Source organism: Hirundo rustica, chromosome 2, assembly GCF_015227805.2.
Source record: "Hirundo rustica isolate bHirRus1 chromosome 2, bHirRus1.pri.v3, whole genome shotgun sequence".
NCBI lineage: Eukaryota > Metazoa > Chordata > Aves > Passeriformes > Hirundinidae > Hirundo > Hirundo rustica.
Window position 1 is genome coordinate 103383869 of NC_053451.1, and position 15369 is coordinate 103399237.

Here is a 15369-nt window from a genome sequence, read left to right on the forward strand (position 1 = left end):
CTGAGTGGAATGCATATGCAGCACATAGTCAAAAATGGTCTTTTTGGCATGTTCCATTGACTTTTTGGGGTGAGTGTTCTTTTGTTAACCAAGCTAGCTAAAACTGTACCTCATTGCCTCTTGGCAACAATTTAAGCAACATATTCTACCCTTCAATACCTTTTGTTAACTTTTTATCCTAGGATTTGAATTTTGCTGGCTTGCTGGTGCAGCTCTGCAGGCAAAAAGCTTTCTGGTAGAAGAGGCTGTTGCAAATACTGTTATTACATGGTTATTCATGTCACAGTTGCAAAAGCAAAGCTTTTTACTGCAGCTTGATGAAGACTGTTGATAGGACAAACTGTTCTTCCTTTCTTCACCTTCCCAAAACCCATATAGTGCCCATCAGCTGAACATGACTGACTTCTTATCTGGGTACTGTCTTCAAGACAATTAGATGGGGGAGGTTGTAACTACTTAGGCCTGAGCAAGTCAGCTAGCTTGGGATCTGTGTCGGAAGACAGAAACAGTAAAGGCATCACGTATTTTTTCCAATCTCACTTTTACTGAGTTTCATCTTATTGTTGACGGTGCACCGTGGAGTGAATTCATCATCTGATTGCAAAATTCTGCAAAGGCAGCATGCATATTTTCCTTGTAGATTACCCTGCATCCAAGTGTCCTTGGCTGCTTTCTGTTTTGACAGTCATTAGAGCTGCAGTCCTCATCCAGAAGTGGTACCGCTTTACGATGGCCCGGCTGGAGATGAGGCGCCGCTATTCCCTCAGTATCTTCCAGTCAATCGAATATGCTGATGAACAGGATCAACTACAGGTTTGTAACCTTCCATCCTTCCTATACAAGCAGTTATGTTATCCCCAGGAATGTGATTATCCCCAGAATGGGTGTGTGGTGATTTCTTCTGCAAAGCTGGGTCTTGATTAAGAAAAGTGTTTCCCTGCCTGACACATGAGCTAAGTTGTGTGTGTTCATACACAGAGGTACAGATGAATGTAACTACATAGGCACCAGGACACCATTCTGCCCATACAGCATATCTAGGGTATAGGTTCCTGTGTAGTATCTCTGTTAGCCAGGGATTGCTGGTCATTTACAGATTACTATGGGTGATCTTAACTGTCTGTGATGCAATATATGTGCAACAGAGATATCAGTGTTTCAGCATGTCAGCCCAGGCTTCATTTAGGGTCAGTATAGGAAATTTGGAACTTATAGGCCTTTGTGTGCATCCTAGCATCTGTGTCTAAAGTCAGGTCACTGCACTGTAGTAATTGTTTCTATTGACTATGAAGGAAGTCTAGGCAAATATTCTGGGTGGTGGGCAAGATGAATTACTTCCAGAAACATCAGCAGCACTGAAATAGCCCTGAAACATTTTATGTATTCATGAAGTGTCAGCTGTGAATTCATAGCAAAAAAAGGAAAGGGGAAGTATTTTTGTAGTAGGGCACACATTGTGTCATTATTGCAGGCTGATCCTATGGAAATATACAGTAGTGACTTATATCCCCCCTTATATTCCCTGAATGGGAAATTGCAAGTAATTGAGGAAAAAAGATGTTAATGCTTGTTAGAACATCTAAACTGATCAGTGTGTTTGTTATTTTCTTTTTCATACTCAGCTATCCAACTTTTTCACATTCATGCTGGATCATTGTAATCATCCTGATTCAGGTAACAATAAAAATAACAGTAATGTGGAGATTGTGTTTGAAAAACTTGATGTGAGGAAAGTTAAATTTCAATGTTTACACCCTGTGCCATGTGCTGAGGTTTGATGTCCCAAATACTGTAATATGAATTTGATCCTCTAAGTGTTGACACTACTTGCTATCTACTTAGTGACTCAGAGCAGTCAGTAAGTCAGAGCAGGTGCCTGTTGCCCTTACGAGAATATTCAGAGGTGCTTACAGTGCTTTCTTATATGTTACTGCCCTTCCTACAAAATCCAATTTTCACAGCATTTTGTGCATGTTTTCTTAAACTGAGATGTGATTATTCAGAAAGATTGTGTTCAGTTGGTTTAAGGCAGGTATAATCAAAGAGGTTTCTCCTTCTCCCCCACCACCTCTGGCAGTTCTGGACCACTTTTAAATGTAATTTGTTCTAGATTTCACTGCAACATGCATCAGTATGTGAATGATAAAAAAGGAAATAAAATTAAACTGCTGGAGATAAATCTTTGGAAACCATCTCAATTAAGCTTCAGTTATTCAAGGAACAACCTTTAATGCTTGAAGTATTTTGGGATCCTTGGACCTTTTGAGGTCAAGCTCAACAGAAGGACAGACTGAAAGTGATTCCTAAGTCCGGAAAACAAACATAACTTCCCTGAACAAATTCAGAATAGATCTAATCCCAGCAGAGTTAAAAATGAGGCTGTCCCCTTCTTATTGCATTACAAGAGAATGCCTTTTCTCTTTCATCTGGTCTAGCCACAGGTTATTCCAATTAAAATTTGCACAAGACACTTTGATAGCAGGATAAAGCCACCATCAAAACCTTAAGTGGTTCAGTGCTCTAATGACAACCGGTAGAAATTGCAATTTTTCTCTCTTAAATACTTTAGAGTTCCTAATGCTGCTCTGCAAAAAAATAAATTACATTTGAGCCTCACTCCAAAGTCAAGGCAGATGATACAATAGTTCTCCCTTTGATTTTTTTTTTTTTTCTCCATTACTGCCATACTCTGTGAAAAAAATCTCCTTTAGTCATTTAACTTCCTGGGAAGGAATTGGCAAGCTCAAAGAAAATCAGATACTGCTCACTTCATCTACTTCTTCATGCTGATAATGCACCCCTGTTCAGCTTTTCCACCTGAATGGGAAAGAAAACGGTAGTGCTAGGTCTGAGATTTGGCAAAATATTTTTAATCTCTATTTTTATTATAATATTAAAATGGAATTTTACAGCTGCTTGTTGTAGATATGATTTATCCACCTTCATTAACTGTGTCTACTGACAAAAGGAGTGAAGGTGAGGAGTCTCAAGTGACTTTCTAGGGCTGTGGACATTGCAGAGCACTGCTACATGCATAGGTTGTTCATGTGCAGGTGGAGATCCGAGCCTCACCTGTGCACAGGTAGGGGGATGGAGGATCCTGTGGGCTGCCCCTCATCACCACTGCACAAGTGACCTGTTTCTTGGTCTTGCAGATATTGGGAATTGCAGATGTGGTTTAGGCTGAAACACGTGATAAAGTGTATATGGTTTATGGTAAAGCATGCCTTTGTCTAGCTGGCTTAAAACTTCCATCTTCCATCTCAGGACTGATGTTGTTAAGACTTGATAACTACTCCAGAGTTTTTATTTTTGTCTTGGCTTGTTCCCCTTTTCTAACACCATGTGTTACAGATAAGAACCAGAACCCTAAACAAAACAGAAGAATTCTGTTGTATGTTTAATAAAGGGATGGCCAAGGCTGCCTATGCAAAGGAACTGCCTTAGATTTTTTTATATATATATATTTTTTTTTTTTTTTTTTTTGAGGAATTGCGTATCAAATATGTATTGTGTGGATTGTGGTTATTTTGTCCAACTGCTGGCTGTGTGCATTCTTTGCTTTAAAGTCTTGATTGCTTGCCCCTGGAAGTGACCTTTGCAGCACTCATGCTAGCCCCACTGATGTAAGCAAAATCAGTGCTGAATAGAGGGATTCTTAAAGAACTGCTTCTACTTCTGCTGAATCACCATCTTAAGATGTGAACCACAGTGAATGTAAACGTAACAACCAGAGAGACTTCAAATTGACTTTGCTATTCTCAAGCATTTTCTAAAACCTGCAGTTCTCTGGCTTTTTTCTTTTTTTTCATCAGTGTGTGCTCACTTAAATTAGAACAGCATATCATTCTAAAAAGCTGTGTCCAAGAAGACAGTATATAATAATCTTAGCAAAGAATAGGTTGCCTGTTCTTCTCAGTATGTGATAAGGTTACCTAAAAATTTTGTGATCCATGGTTTTCCTTACATTATAAACTACTCAGCCTCCACCATTAATCTCGTTACTTTCCTCTTTTTAATGTTTTTTTCATATTATGTTTTTCAAAGGAAGAAAGCAGCTACCATCTCATTAACACAGTAGAGGTTTTGATGTTCTTGTTTATCTGTTACACCCTAAAGCTTTTTTCATCCTCCCATTCTTCTTAAGACGTCACTGTAGTTTGTGATTGGGATATTACATAGCTGAGTGTCTTGTTCTGCTTCTTATTAAAGGCTATTTTGCAAGGGCTTGTGGAAAATAAGAATAAAGCCCTTTTCTACCTTATACTTTTATCCTTCATTTCCTGAAAAAAAATCTTCCTACTTTCTCAGCTTTCAATGGAAAGTTCTCTGGTCAGAGAAAGCTGGAAACTGCTTTTCCAGCAAAAGATGACCCATTTGCTCACTCTTTTATGAGCACATTGAGGGTGAGAAGACTGCAGGCACATCCTGAGAAAAATGGTGGGACTGGGAATCTAAACCTGCTCCTCTCAAGGTCACCAGGGCACCTCCTGGAGCCTTCATTCAAAGGGGAACAAAAAAGAAGCGTTGTTTTCTGCAGATTCACTCCCTGTGATGCCTCCCTTACAGCTTTAACACCCTTCCAAGATGTTTTGCACAGAGTGATTCTTGCAGTAGGGAATAAGTTATAGCTGCCCGCAGTTTGTAGCACCAGGAATGGTGTGAAGGAAGAAATGTTTGAAGCATTTTAGAAACCTCTTTCCTCTTTGTAGGCACAGTGTCCATTTGGCTTTGACCTGAGGGCTGTGGATCTGTATCTGGCTTATGTAAAAGCACTTCTCAGGAGTCAGAGGTGCTCCCAAACACCCCAGTGATCAGGCTGGAGGCACACAGATGGTGGCAGAACAGAGAACTAATTTCAGAGCTGCAGAAGTAGCTGATTCACGATTACCCCAATAGTGAGTACATCCTTGGCAGTGGCAGCTTTGACTTGCCTTGAAAAACTCCCATGGCAAGGTGCTCTAGGCAGGAGAAGCAGGTGTTTGGGCTTTCTGTGGCCACACTTGACTCTGCTTAGCTCTGAGTGTTTATGTTTAACATGGAGTATGGCTGTAGGGTAGCTGTTTGGGTTTTGTTCACGGTGAAGGCTCAACTCCCTGAGCTTGGGCTCTGGTGTCAGAATACAAAGCAGGTCATTGCCTGTGCTCCCTCTAGTCAGTGGAGAGGTGCAGATGCTGGTAGAGGATGTTTCATTCTATCCTGACACATGTGCCTGAACCAGGCATGCTAACACTTTTCTCCGCTGTCTTTCAGTATGTACTGAGAGAGCCTTGACAGCTTCAGCTAGAACAGCAAAATGTGAGGGGTGCTGAATCCTTCAGAATCGGTCCTGCACGGGGCATGTGGTGAGCTGGGGTACTTGCTGGGCAGCGTGGTGATTCCCCAGGCTGCATTAGGTCATCCATCACTTACTGTTCAGAGATGGAACAGTCATGCTGTGCAGGAAGCCCTAAAATCCAGCTGAAAGACAGCCTGAGGATCTGTAAGCACACTTCAAGGGTAATGACCATGACTGACTTTTGACAGCTCACCCAGAAGTGGAAAATGGGGTGTACTTTGCAGAGATATGCCCTACAGGGAAGGATTGGGTTTCCCAGCCTGAACATGTGCCAAAATGGAAGTGAGTCTGCGAGGAAGGAGAGTTCATGTTCAGAGGTATGGTGATGAATGGATGGCGTACTCTGTGCTGGAAGGGAAGGCAGGAGTAGGAGCAGGCATGGGCAGGCATCTGCCTGGCTTGAAATGCAGAGAAGATCACTGACTCTGAACGAGTCACGTCTGAGAAGGACATCTGGTTAGAACAGGCAGGAAATGAGGCATTTGGGTGTTCTGAGGAGTTGGTTCTGCAGTTGCCCACTTCATGGGAAGTCGGGTGCAGGGGGAGATACTGTCCAGAGGCCTGCGGCCTCTGCCTCTGTCCATGGTGACATTCTGGTGTCCAGCCAGACAAAGCTGTAACTGTGGTGGAAGACTGCAAATCAAACTGCACTTGGTGAAAACAGTGAACCCCGAGCACTTTGCTGTTACTTGATGCCTTAATCCATTTAAATGGCTACATATAACATTGCATTAGCACTGAATGTGCTAATCAGCCCACAGCTGAAGTGCTGATAGTAAAAGGGGACTTTTAAAAATCCAGATTACATTTTTATCTATTTATTTCTTTAATATGGATTTTATCCAGTTGCAAGACAAGTTGGCCTTTATGAATCTCATAATTTATGAGGCCACATGCTGGGTTTGGGTACTCTGAGTTTTGAGTCACAGCTACAGGTCAGCTGTAAATCAGCAATAAATAATACAGCTACACAGCTGTAAATAATACATTTTTATTTGCAGTTGCAGGAAATCAGGTTTACAGAAAACTTAACTGTAGCCCAGCAAAAAGTGTTTACAACAATCATCTCCCAAGAGCAACTCTGGAACAGCATCTGCTAAAACAGTTTCGTTTAGGGCCTGGTTCTCTCTGTTAGAATAATATAAGACCAAGACAATCTGCAAGAAGAAAGCACTGAGATCTCCTGATCAGTCAATTACATTTCAAATATTGGATTAAAGCAATTAGCAGTGTTCCTGCTTTCTCTATGTTCCAGGAAAATTAAAAGCTGTGCTCTACTTTCACCACTCTGTTTTTGTTTACTTTATTTCATCCAGTAGTTTTATGGCAGCCACCCAAAAGCTGGCATTGTTTCCTAGCTGTATCAGAAAGGAGTGATTTGCAGTCTGCTGTGAATAAATAGAATTTTGTTGTTGACTTTTAAAATAATCACTGTGACTTGATGCTATTTAGCCAAAAAATTTTTACTGGAAAATAACAGCAATAGAAGTGAATCTTCAAAACATGTATTAAAAGTGTAATATTGAACTTTTAACGAGATGGTGATCATTAAATGATCAGCCATGACTTTTGTGTCTCCTTGCATCCAGGGAAGGGAGAAGGAAATTTGTACCCAGTGATGGTTCTTGTTACCTGCGAGCAGACTGCTCCACAACTTCACTGCAAAATGTTTTGCACTCTGACCACAGCTACCAGCAGGTGGAAAAGAGTTTTTGCCTGTTTTTAACTATGGTCCTTTTTATCTTGTTGTGGTTGATTAGTTGGTAGGTTTTAGTATTGTGAAACAGTCTGGGGAGACCTGGAGCTTTTCCACTTTAGGAGGCAGGAGTCAGCCACTGTAATATTGCCGGAGTTGAAGCAGTTACATTCAACCAGCTTTGGCCATGCTGTTACAGCTCTATGAGAGACTGGTGGAGTTTCTACGTTTTTGTTTTCCTTCTATCTTGTTCCAGTTTCTCAAATTTTCACCAGCCCTAGTGCTCCTCAGGTGGTGGATGAAGACTTATGTTTAAAAGAATTTGAAAAGAAGATTGCTGTTCCAGACTCCTATTATGGACCACGACTCTCATTCCCCCTTACTGTTGAAGATGCCAATGCTCTCCTTCATGCTTTCAGGAATGAACAGGTAAAATGCATCCAGCTTGTTTTCTTTTTTTAACTTATTTTACATCTGTCAAGTTGTAGTTCCACAATCCAGTGTAAAGCTAAACTGGTGCCTTACCTTAAAGAGATATTTCACCCTTCTTTTACATTTCATTACTTTTTCCTGCTGGCCCAGTGTGATCATAGATGTGCATGGTAAGCTGCCTTGGGAAATTGGTCTGGCTGCAAGCTAACACACTAAAATCAAGAGCAGGCAGCTCTCAGACAGATGAATTCCCACATTTGATTCACTACTTTGCTGCATGACCACCAGGGAAGGAGGCAGGGACTAGTGAAACAAAATGGGAGCCCTTAGCAGCTGCAAGGCAGGAGTTCTCAGTGAGAGTGCAGGACTGGGAAAGGTGTACCGGGCTAAAATAGAAACTAATTAGCATCTTTTTATACGTTAAAAGTGTTCATTGTTTGCTCATCTGTCTTTCCTCCCCCACTTCACTCTTTCAGAGGAATTGAGGTGTAAGGGTTAATCACCTCGTTGCAGGGTGCAAGACTCCGCCATAACGGTGGAGTGACTGTCAAGCACTGCTAGTGTAGCTGAACAGAGTGATAGCACAAATCTCTGGAGCTCAGGCTGCAGCTTCCCAGGCACAGAATGAGAAGGCTGTTCCTCATTCTCTATATTCCTGAGCAAGCCCTTTTGTTGCCCACAAGATGAGGGTGGAGCAGGGTGGAATTAAATGGCACAGCTTTGTTTGATCTTGTAATTATCTGTGCCTAACAATATGCTGTACAAAAGGTGCAAGGGTCTACATGCATTTTAATTTACTAAATGAGAATATTTTTCTCCAGTAATTTTCTGTGGAGGCTGATTGTAAAAGTACATAATATAAAACACATGATAAATCAACCAACCCAGACTTCACCTTACTGCCCTCTCTCCCTTCTCTTACTGTGGCTGGCATTTTATTAAGGAAATGGTCGTATGTAATTGGCCTTTCTGTTTGCTTAGAAACATGAATCTTGAAAAGTCATTCTGTAGCTCATCTATCTCCTCCAGCAGAATTCCTCAGATCTCTGTTGGAATTAAAAGTTTTAAAAATCACCAATGACAAAATTTTCATAAATAACATTAGGAGAGAAGACCAGAAGCTTCAATGTTGTATTGTTATAACTTCTTCACTGTGAACAGGAAGATAGCCCTTGCCAAAGCAGCCCTTACTGGAGCTTTCTTGTCACTGTTTTTGCAATTTGCTGAAATATCATTTATGGCCTTTAGGGTTTTTTGGTTTTGTTTTTGGGGTTTTTGTTGTTGTTGTTTTGGTGGGGGTTGTTGTTGTTGTTGACTTGTGTTTTGGAGGTTGTGGGATTTTTCTTTTTTTAGTTTGTTTGTTTTTTACTCACACCTAGAATCACATCCTTTTTATTTTTTTCCCCTGTTACTTTAAACAGATGGCCTTATGCAGTGGTTCTGAGTGCTCTATCTTTTCTCCTCTGAAAAACAGAAAGAGTAGAAACAGCACAGTATAAATACATTGGGAAAATCTGTAAAACAGTTCATTAAGGGCTCCATGTCCATTCACTGCGAAGCAAATACAAAGCTATGAACATTCCTAATTCCCAGCACTAGGCCATACAGTCTGTACTCATGTCTGGAGGTCTGCACTATAAATAACCTTGGCTGATATTAACCATAATACATGACTGATATTAATAAAACAGACAGACCTATTGCTAATTAAAAGAAGTCTTCCTTTTCTACCTGCTTTTTCTTCTCACAGCTGCTTCATGCCCGCTATGTACTGCAGCTGCTAAGTGAAACTAGGAGGGTTCTCAAGGAGATGCCAAATATCACCCATCTTTCAACTTCCTACTCCAAGGAGATAACTGTCTGTGGTAAGGTGCCAGAGGAGATAACTGCTTTGGGCTATGGGTTGATATTCTAAGTGGTTAGAGAATGATACTGACATTTCCAAATTTTGCCATTAGAAGAAAGTTCTCAATGCCCTTAAAAATGTATCTATTTATTTTTATTTATTTTCCCCCCACAAATGCATAAATTGGAGCAAACAAACAAACAAACAAAAAAACCCCACAAACAAACAACAAAAAACCTCCCTGAGTCATAGTAAGTATATTTTAAGAAATTCCCTAACCTCCTCTTTCCTGTTCTTCTTTAACATTTCTGAATGAGTCAGTATTAATTCAGCTAACACTGCAGTGCTGCTTGAATACTCCTGCACTTCCACCTCTAAAATGCCACCAAGTATTTTGATCACTGGCTGTTAAGTCTCACCTCTTTCTGCTCTCACTGAGAAAAAGACCTTACTCAGTAATGATTTTAATGATTTTAATCATAATTTACTCCATAATGATTTTAATGAGGGTTTAATATGGGTAGCAAAAAAACCCTTTCATTGACAGTATGACTATCTAGAATAAATTGAAACGTTAATAGCCCCTCATTTCTAGGGAGACCCAAGAGGATGGATAAGTCTTTATACAACCAACAAATTAGTCTCACAGAATGATGTGTCACACAGTAAAGAACTAAGAGCTCTTTGCCCATTATTTTGTTACACTTTTGTAAATTATGGATAATGGGATGCGGTATCCTGACAACACAGAATGCAGTAGCTGCAAAATAGAACAATAATGGTGACATAACTCTTGACATCTATCAGTGTGTGCTGTGTGTAATGATGAAGCGGTATAAGAGAGGTACTATGAGACATGCAAGATAAATAATGTTTTTAAAGATGTGGTTGTGGATCTATTTTGATTGCCAGGAAAGGGTTTGTTTAAATGAGGTTTTGTATAAACAATAATTCATTAACCAAGCCAACAAGACCCCTTTCTAAACCAAGGAAGCAAAGATTCATGCTTGTTCACAACACAACATTTTCTCATTAAATATTCCTCTTCATGTTTGTATTACATTTGCACTATGTAAGCAGCATCAAAAGGGATCCCTCTCCTTTACTGAAACTAAAAGCTTTTGTCACCAGAAAGAGCCTCTGCAGAAGACTGATAACCCATTTTTAAACATAATCAGTCCAAATTTCTTTAAGGTATCACTCTCCATTTCTTATAATTTCAAATTAATAATGCAGATTAAATATATACCTGAAATGTTTGCATCCACATATGTGATATCTATCATAGCTTGAAAGATCCCTTAGAACAAATACAGGAGGCTCATAATGAATCAAAAGTTGCACAGAAAACAGACACATAAAAACATCACATCTCTTTTCCTTGTTGTTGGTAAAAGCATATTATCACAAGATAGGTTTTGAAACTTCTGCAGCTTTGTGGTGGTGAGTCACAGACATGAGAAGTTTGGCTCTTTGAGCAAGAAAGGCAGGCAGGTACACAGCGGGTCTGTGCTGCAGTGATGCTTTGTGTTGGGGCGAAATCCTCCTGCATGTTGCCAACACAGCTCTCAAAAAGGGCCCAATCCATCGTTCTTCCTGTGGCCTTAGCACTGAGGCACACAGGTGTGGGCAGTTCTTGATACTCTGCATCACTTCCTGCTGGTTGGAATCAAAACCTGTCCCTGTTCAGCTGTGCAGTATAAAAAGGGCTATTTTGGTAAATTTAAACCCATTAGTATTTAGAAGTCTATTATATTTCAAAATGTCTTTTAGTGGTATTTTCTGGGTTTATATGCATAAGGAAAACATGGAGAAAAACTTACTAGGTCAAACTAATTCCAGTTTTATAATTCCAGTTCCTTTCTCCTCTGTGATAAAATTTAAAAAGAAAAAAATATTTTTTGTTTCCTGTAGGAGATTTGCATGGAAACCTGGATGATCTTTTGCTGATATTCTATAAGGTAAGTAGGTACTCTGTGATGTAGTATTTTCACTTTATGACTTGTTATTAAGAACAAATATTCATGTGTGACATTTATCAGCATTAGAACTGCTCATGTGCATATACTACACACAAATCCTGGAACAATTTGGTGCCTTTGTCAGAGCTTTTCCTTCTTCTTATCTGCCTGCTCACTGTGAAGGAGATAGAGGAGATTATTATTTTCCTGAATGCAGCATGAGCCAAAACTTAAGAGGACTCCTTGCAAAGTCTCCAAAATTCTGCCACTGTTTTAAGTTCCACATTGACTGAAGTCTGCTAAAATCAGGAGCTAAATGAGTTCCTGATGTAACACTACGCCATGGATAATTTTGACACTCAAGGAAAAAATGCAGAAGCTTTCATTTAGGCCTTCCACTGATACCTGCAGGGTTTTTTTGGTTTGCTTTTGGGCTGGTTTGGGTTTTTTTGTTGTTTGGTGTTGGAGTTTTTTGGTTTAGGGTGGTTTTTTTGGTTGGTTGGTTTTTTTGTTTGTTCGTTGTGGGGTTTTTTGGTTTGGATTTTGGGTTGTTGGTGTTTTGGGGGAGGAGTGTTTGTGTTTTTAACAGGAAACAAGAAAGAGTGGTGTTTAAAAGCTTTTTAAGTCTTAGAAGCATTCACATGATCTGCAGAAAATAGAAGTACTTTGGGCACCCTTTACATATCCTTTTTTATCATGCTAAAAAAACATAGCTCTGTTCTACTGATGTGTAAAACAAATTAAGCTCCAGGGTAGCTTTTCCATAATTGTATGTTTAACTGAAGATGCAGGAAATGTTGTGCATTTAGTTTCACATTTATCTTCAGGATAAATCACCACCTTTGATTGAGCAGGTACTCTCTTTGATTTGAGCTTTCCGGGGGGGAAAGGGTCTGAGCCAGATCCTTACACATTCATCTGCACTGAGTGAAGACTGAAGTGAGCTAAACCAGGTGTTTAAATGATGTAATTCTTCCCCTGCTTCCAGCTTTGTTACATTTCATCTGACACTTGTTGAATGTAAATATGGTGGTTTTGCCCAAGTGCACACCTGAAGTCTGTTGAAGTATAGTCAAAGTATAATCAGACCTTTTTTTAGAGTGCTGCTTTTCTTACTAATCCGTCGTCTTTAACAGGTGCTTGGATTGCAGTCTCTTAGTTGCTTAGCTCTCTTTTTAAACCTGGAGTAAGAGTATCATATGTATCAGTTTCCTACACAGAACCTGAAATGGGAAATATAACTATTTTGGAGATAAATGCTCAGATATATTTACAACTGCAATCAGCCTGCATTTTATTTTTTTTAGAGTAAACAGATGCCAGTACTTCCCCCCCTCTAATACATGCTATAAAGAGAAAAAAATAAGCAACTCTTATCCTAACTTCAGTAAATTCAGAGCCAAAACTCCCAGTGACTTCAGACTAGAGATAACATCCAGTTGTTCTCTGTTAAACTTCCAGGGAAGTCCCTTCCATCAAACCAAATAAATGGGCAAATGTTTTGTCCTTTCAAAATAGTTGAGAATATAGAGAGCATATGAGAGAGCCGATTAGTTATTTAGAAGCAAATTAAATGACACTATTTTCTGTCCCCTCTGAGCAGTTTACTCAGATGAGCAGTGAACCCATTTGGCTGCAGGCATCCATTTTTTTTTCCTCCTTCCCAAACTCTGTTTCAGCTGGAAGGGATTTCATCCTCTGAGTTGGTACAAACTACTTTAAACAAGAGGGTTCAATGCTAAACAATGCCATGGGAGTGATCTCGGTCTGCAAAGGGCTGTGCAGAGCTGAAATGGATTCTGGAGGCCTGCATGCAGACCAGGCTTGTCACTTCCACAAACCACTCCCAGCAGACACACAGAGCTGGCAATCTACAGCATATTGATACAATGCTGCAGATGGTGTATAATCCTCACACCTGGTTTGGCTGAAGATAAGACACTTTTTTTTCCCCTCAATAATCCGTTTGTAAGTCAGTCCCTGCATTAATCTTTATTAAATAAGAGCGTTTCCTGATATTCCTTGAAACACTTGAATTTTAAATTATGTATTGCTAAGTTAAGATTTTTAAAGGGATGCTATATATAGAAATAGCCTGAAGCAGTAGAAAATGCCAACAAACGGAATTAATTAATCACTAACCCAGGAGATACAGTAATGATGCCCAGCAGCAAGTTGCTAATCATTAGAGGGCCTTGTTTGCCTTCCTGACATGTCAGAGGCTGCCGCAGCCTTTAGTTTAGTTTTGCTCTCATCATTGGTTGAAACAATGAAAAAGAAATTGCATGAGTGTGGAATGAAACTAAAATATCACACTGAAGTTGGAAATCCAAACCAAACTTGTTTAAAACTCAAATTGTGCGCCAGCTTTTCCAAAAGAAGGGTGATAGAATCTGGAGAGTGCTCCAGCAGACGTCTTTCCATGAGGACTGCAGTTAGAGTGGTTGTGTGTATACTCACGGTCTGCTGGTGAATTCACATGCCTATTGGTTTTAAGGCAAAGCTTTTATTTATCTTTCCAGAAACTGCTGCTGAATTTCTGCTGTCTGTTCCACTCCTGAAATCCATCCTCTCCTTTTTAAAATCGCTTTAACCACTGCGTTAGAAGAGTCTTATACATTGCCACTCCTGTGAGCACAGAGCAAGCACAGGCCCCTTCTAAGTTAACTTGGAAAGGGCTCAGGATAGGCTACAGCAAAATCTAAGGAAGCTGAATTTACAGCAGCCAAGATGGAGAGACCAGGGTTCACTACTGCATCATGAAAGCACAGGACACCGATTGGAACAAAAAAATGTATTCTCATAAGGATTCCAGTTACACGTTTCATCGAGTCCCTGGCCACATCACCCATCCTGCAATAAACCCATTAAGGCAGAATAGCAGTAATGCCATAGGAACACAAGAAAGACCTGACACTGACCCCGTAGATATATTCAAGAAGGGGGGTGCCTTGCAATGCTGCCAAGCCTTTTAAGAGTGACTTCCAGTTATAATGTAATTCTATAGATGTTCTATTGATATTTCTTGTACATATCAATTGAGAAAACAAGTCTGGCAAGTCAAAGTTGAAATACTATTTCTGATGCTCATGACTGGAAATGGTGAAGCTACATATAGGTGGTGCTATATTTTCTGTAAGCTGATGGCACCCATTGATGTGTTGGTAATTAATCTAATAAAACATACCATCAGTTCAAAATACTTGTTTTTAATAAGTCACCATTTATAGTAAAGCATTTCTCTGTAACTTCAGGAAAAAAATAAGGTAAGAAATGCCTATATATACAACCTCTCAGATTTGTGAGCTTTCAAGTCTGTCTTGGTTCTCATGTGTAAGATTCAAGCAGTGCTGTCAGGATTAAAGCAACTGAAATCAAACTCTTCAAAGTTCTCAAGGATTTTATATCCTCTGGACTATAGCCCTTCTCAGGAGTTTTGGAAGCACACACTGCAAGCAATGTAAATATATGAAATCCAAACTTACATCAGAAGATAATTTTTCATGTATTTCTTATCTTCCATTCAAACTGAATTACTCCCTTCTGTTTGCAAGTGCATAATTTCCTGGAAACAGTTACAGTAACAAAAATGTATGTTTTACTACAAGACTGATGTTCTTTTTGGCCTCTTTCAATTTAATTTAATAGGTAGAGGAAAGGATTAGAGATGGCATTGTAAGAACAGCCAGAGAGGTCCTCTTTTCTCTAATGGCTCAGGTTGTCTGATATGAAAGTTTTTATTCTAAGCAGTGGAAATAAAGAAATGGTGCATTTTAGATCTCTGTATTATGCAGGATTTTTTTTTTCCAGAATTTCTAGCAATGGGATCTCATTTAAATGCTATTTCCTTTATTACAGTAGCATAACAGCCTCCTTTTTTTTTTTTTTTTTTTTTCTTTCTGCAGAATGGTCTGCCTTCAGAACAAAACCGCTATGTCTTTAATGGTGATTTTGTTGACAGAGGGAAGAATTCTATGGAAATCCTTATAATCCTATTTGCATTTCTTCTTATCTATCCCAATGATTTACACTTGAATAGAGGAAACCATGAAGACTACATCATGAACCTGAGGTAGATTTTGGGGGTGGGGCAGGT

At 39.6% G+C, this 15369-nt stretch overlaps 1 protein-coding gene across 1 annotated transcript in view; it reads left to right on the plus strand.

The window, feature by feature from the left end:
* The window catches only part of PPEF1 (protein phosphatase with EF-hand domain 1), a 34742-nt gene that overhangs the window by 7881 nt on the left and 11492 nt on the right, over positions 1-15369 (plus strand). Inside the window, exons 3-8 of the mRNA XM_040057176.2 lie at positions 686-813; positions 1623-1674; positions 7291-7463; positions 9217-9331; positions 11227-11273; positions 15179-15345. Coding sequence (XP_039913110.1) covers positions 686-813; positions 1623-1674; positions 7291-7463; positions 9217-9331; positions 11227-11273; positions 15179-15345 — 682 coding nt within the window. The remainder of the gene's footprint in view (positions 1-685; positions 814-1622; positions 1675-7290; positions 7464-9216; positions 9332-11226; positions 11274-15178; positions 15346-15369) is intronic.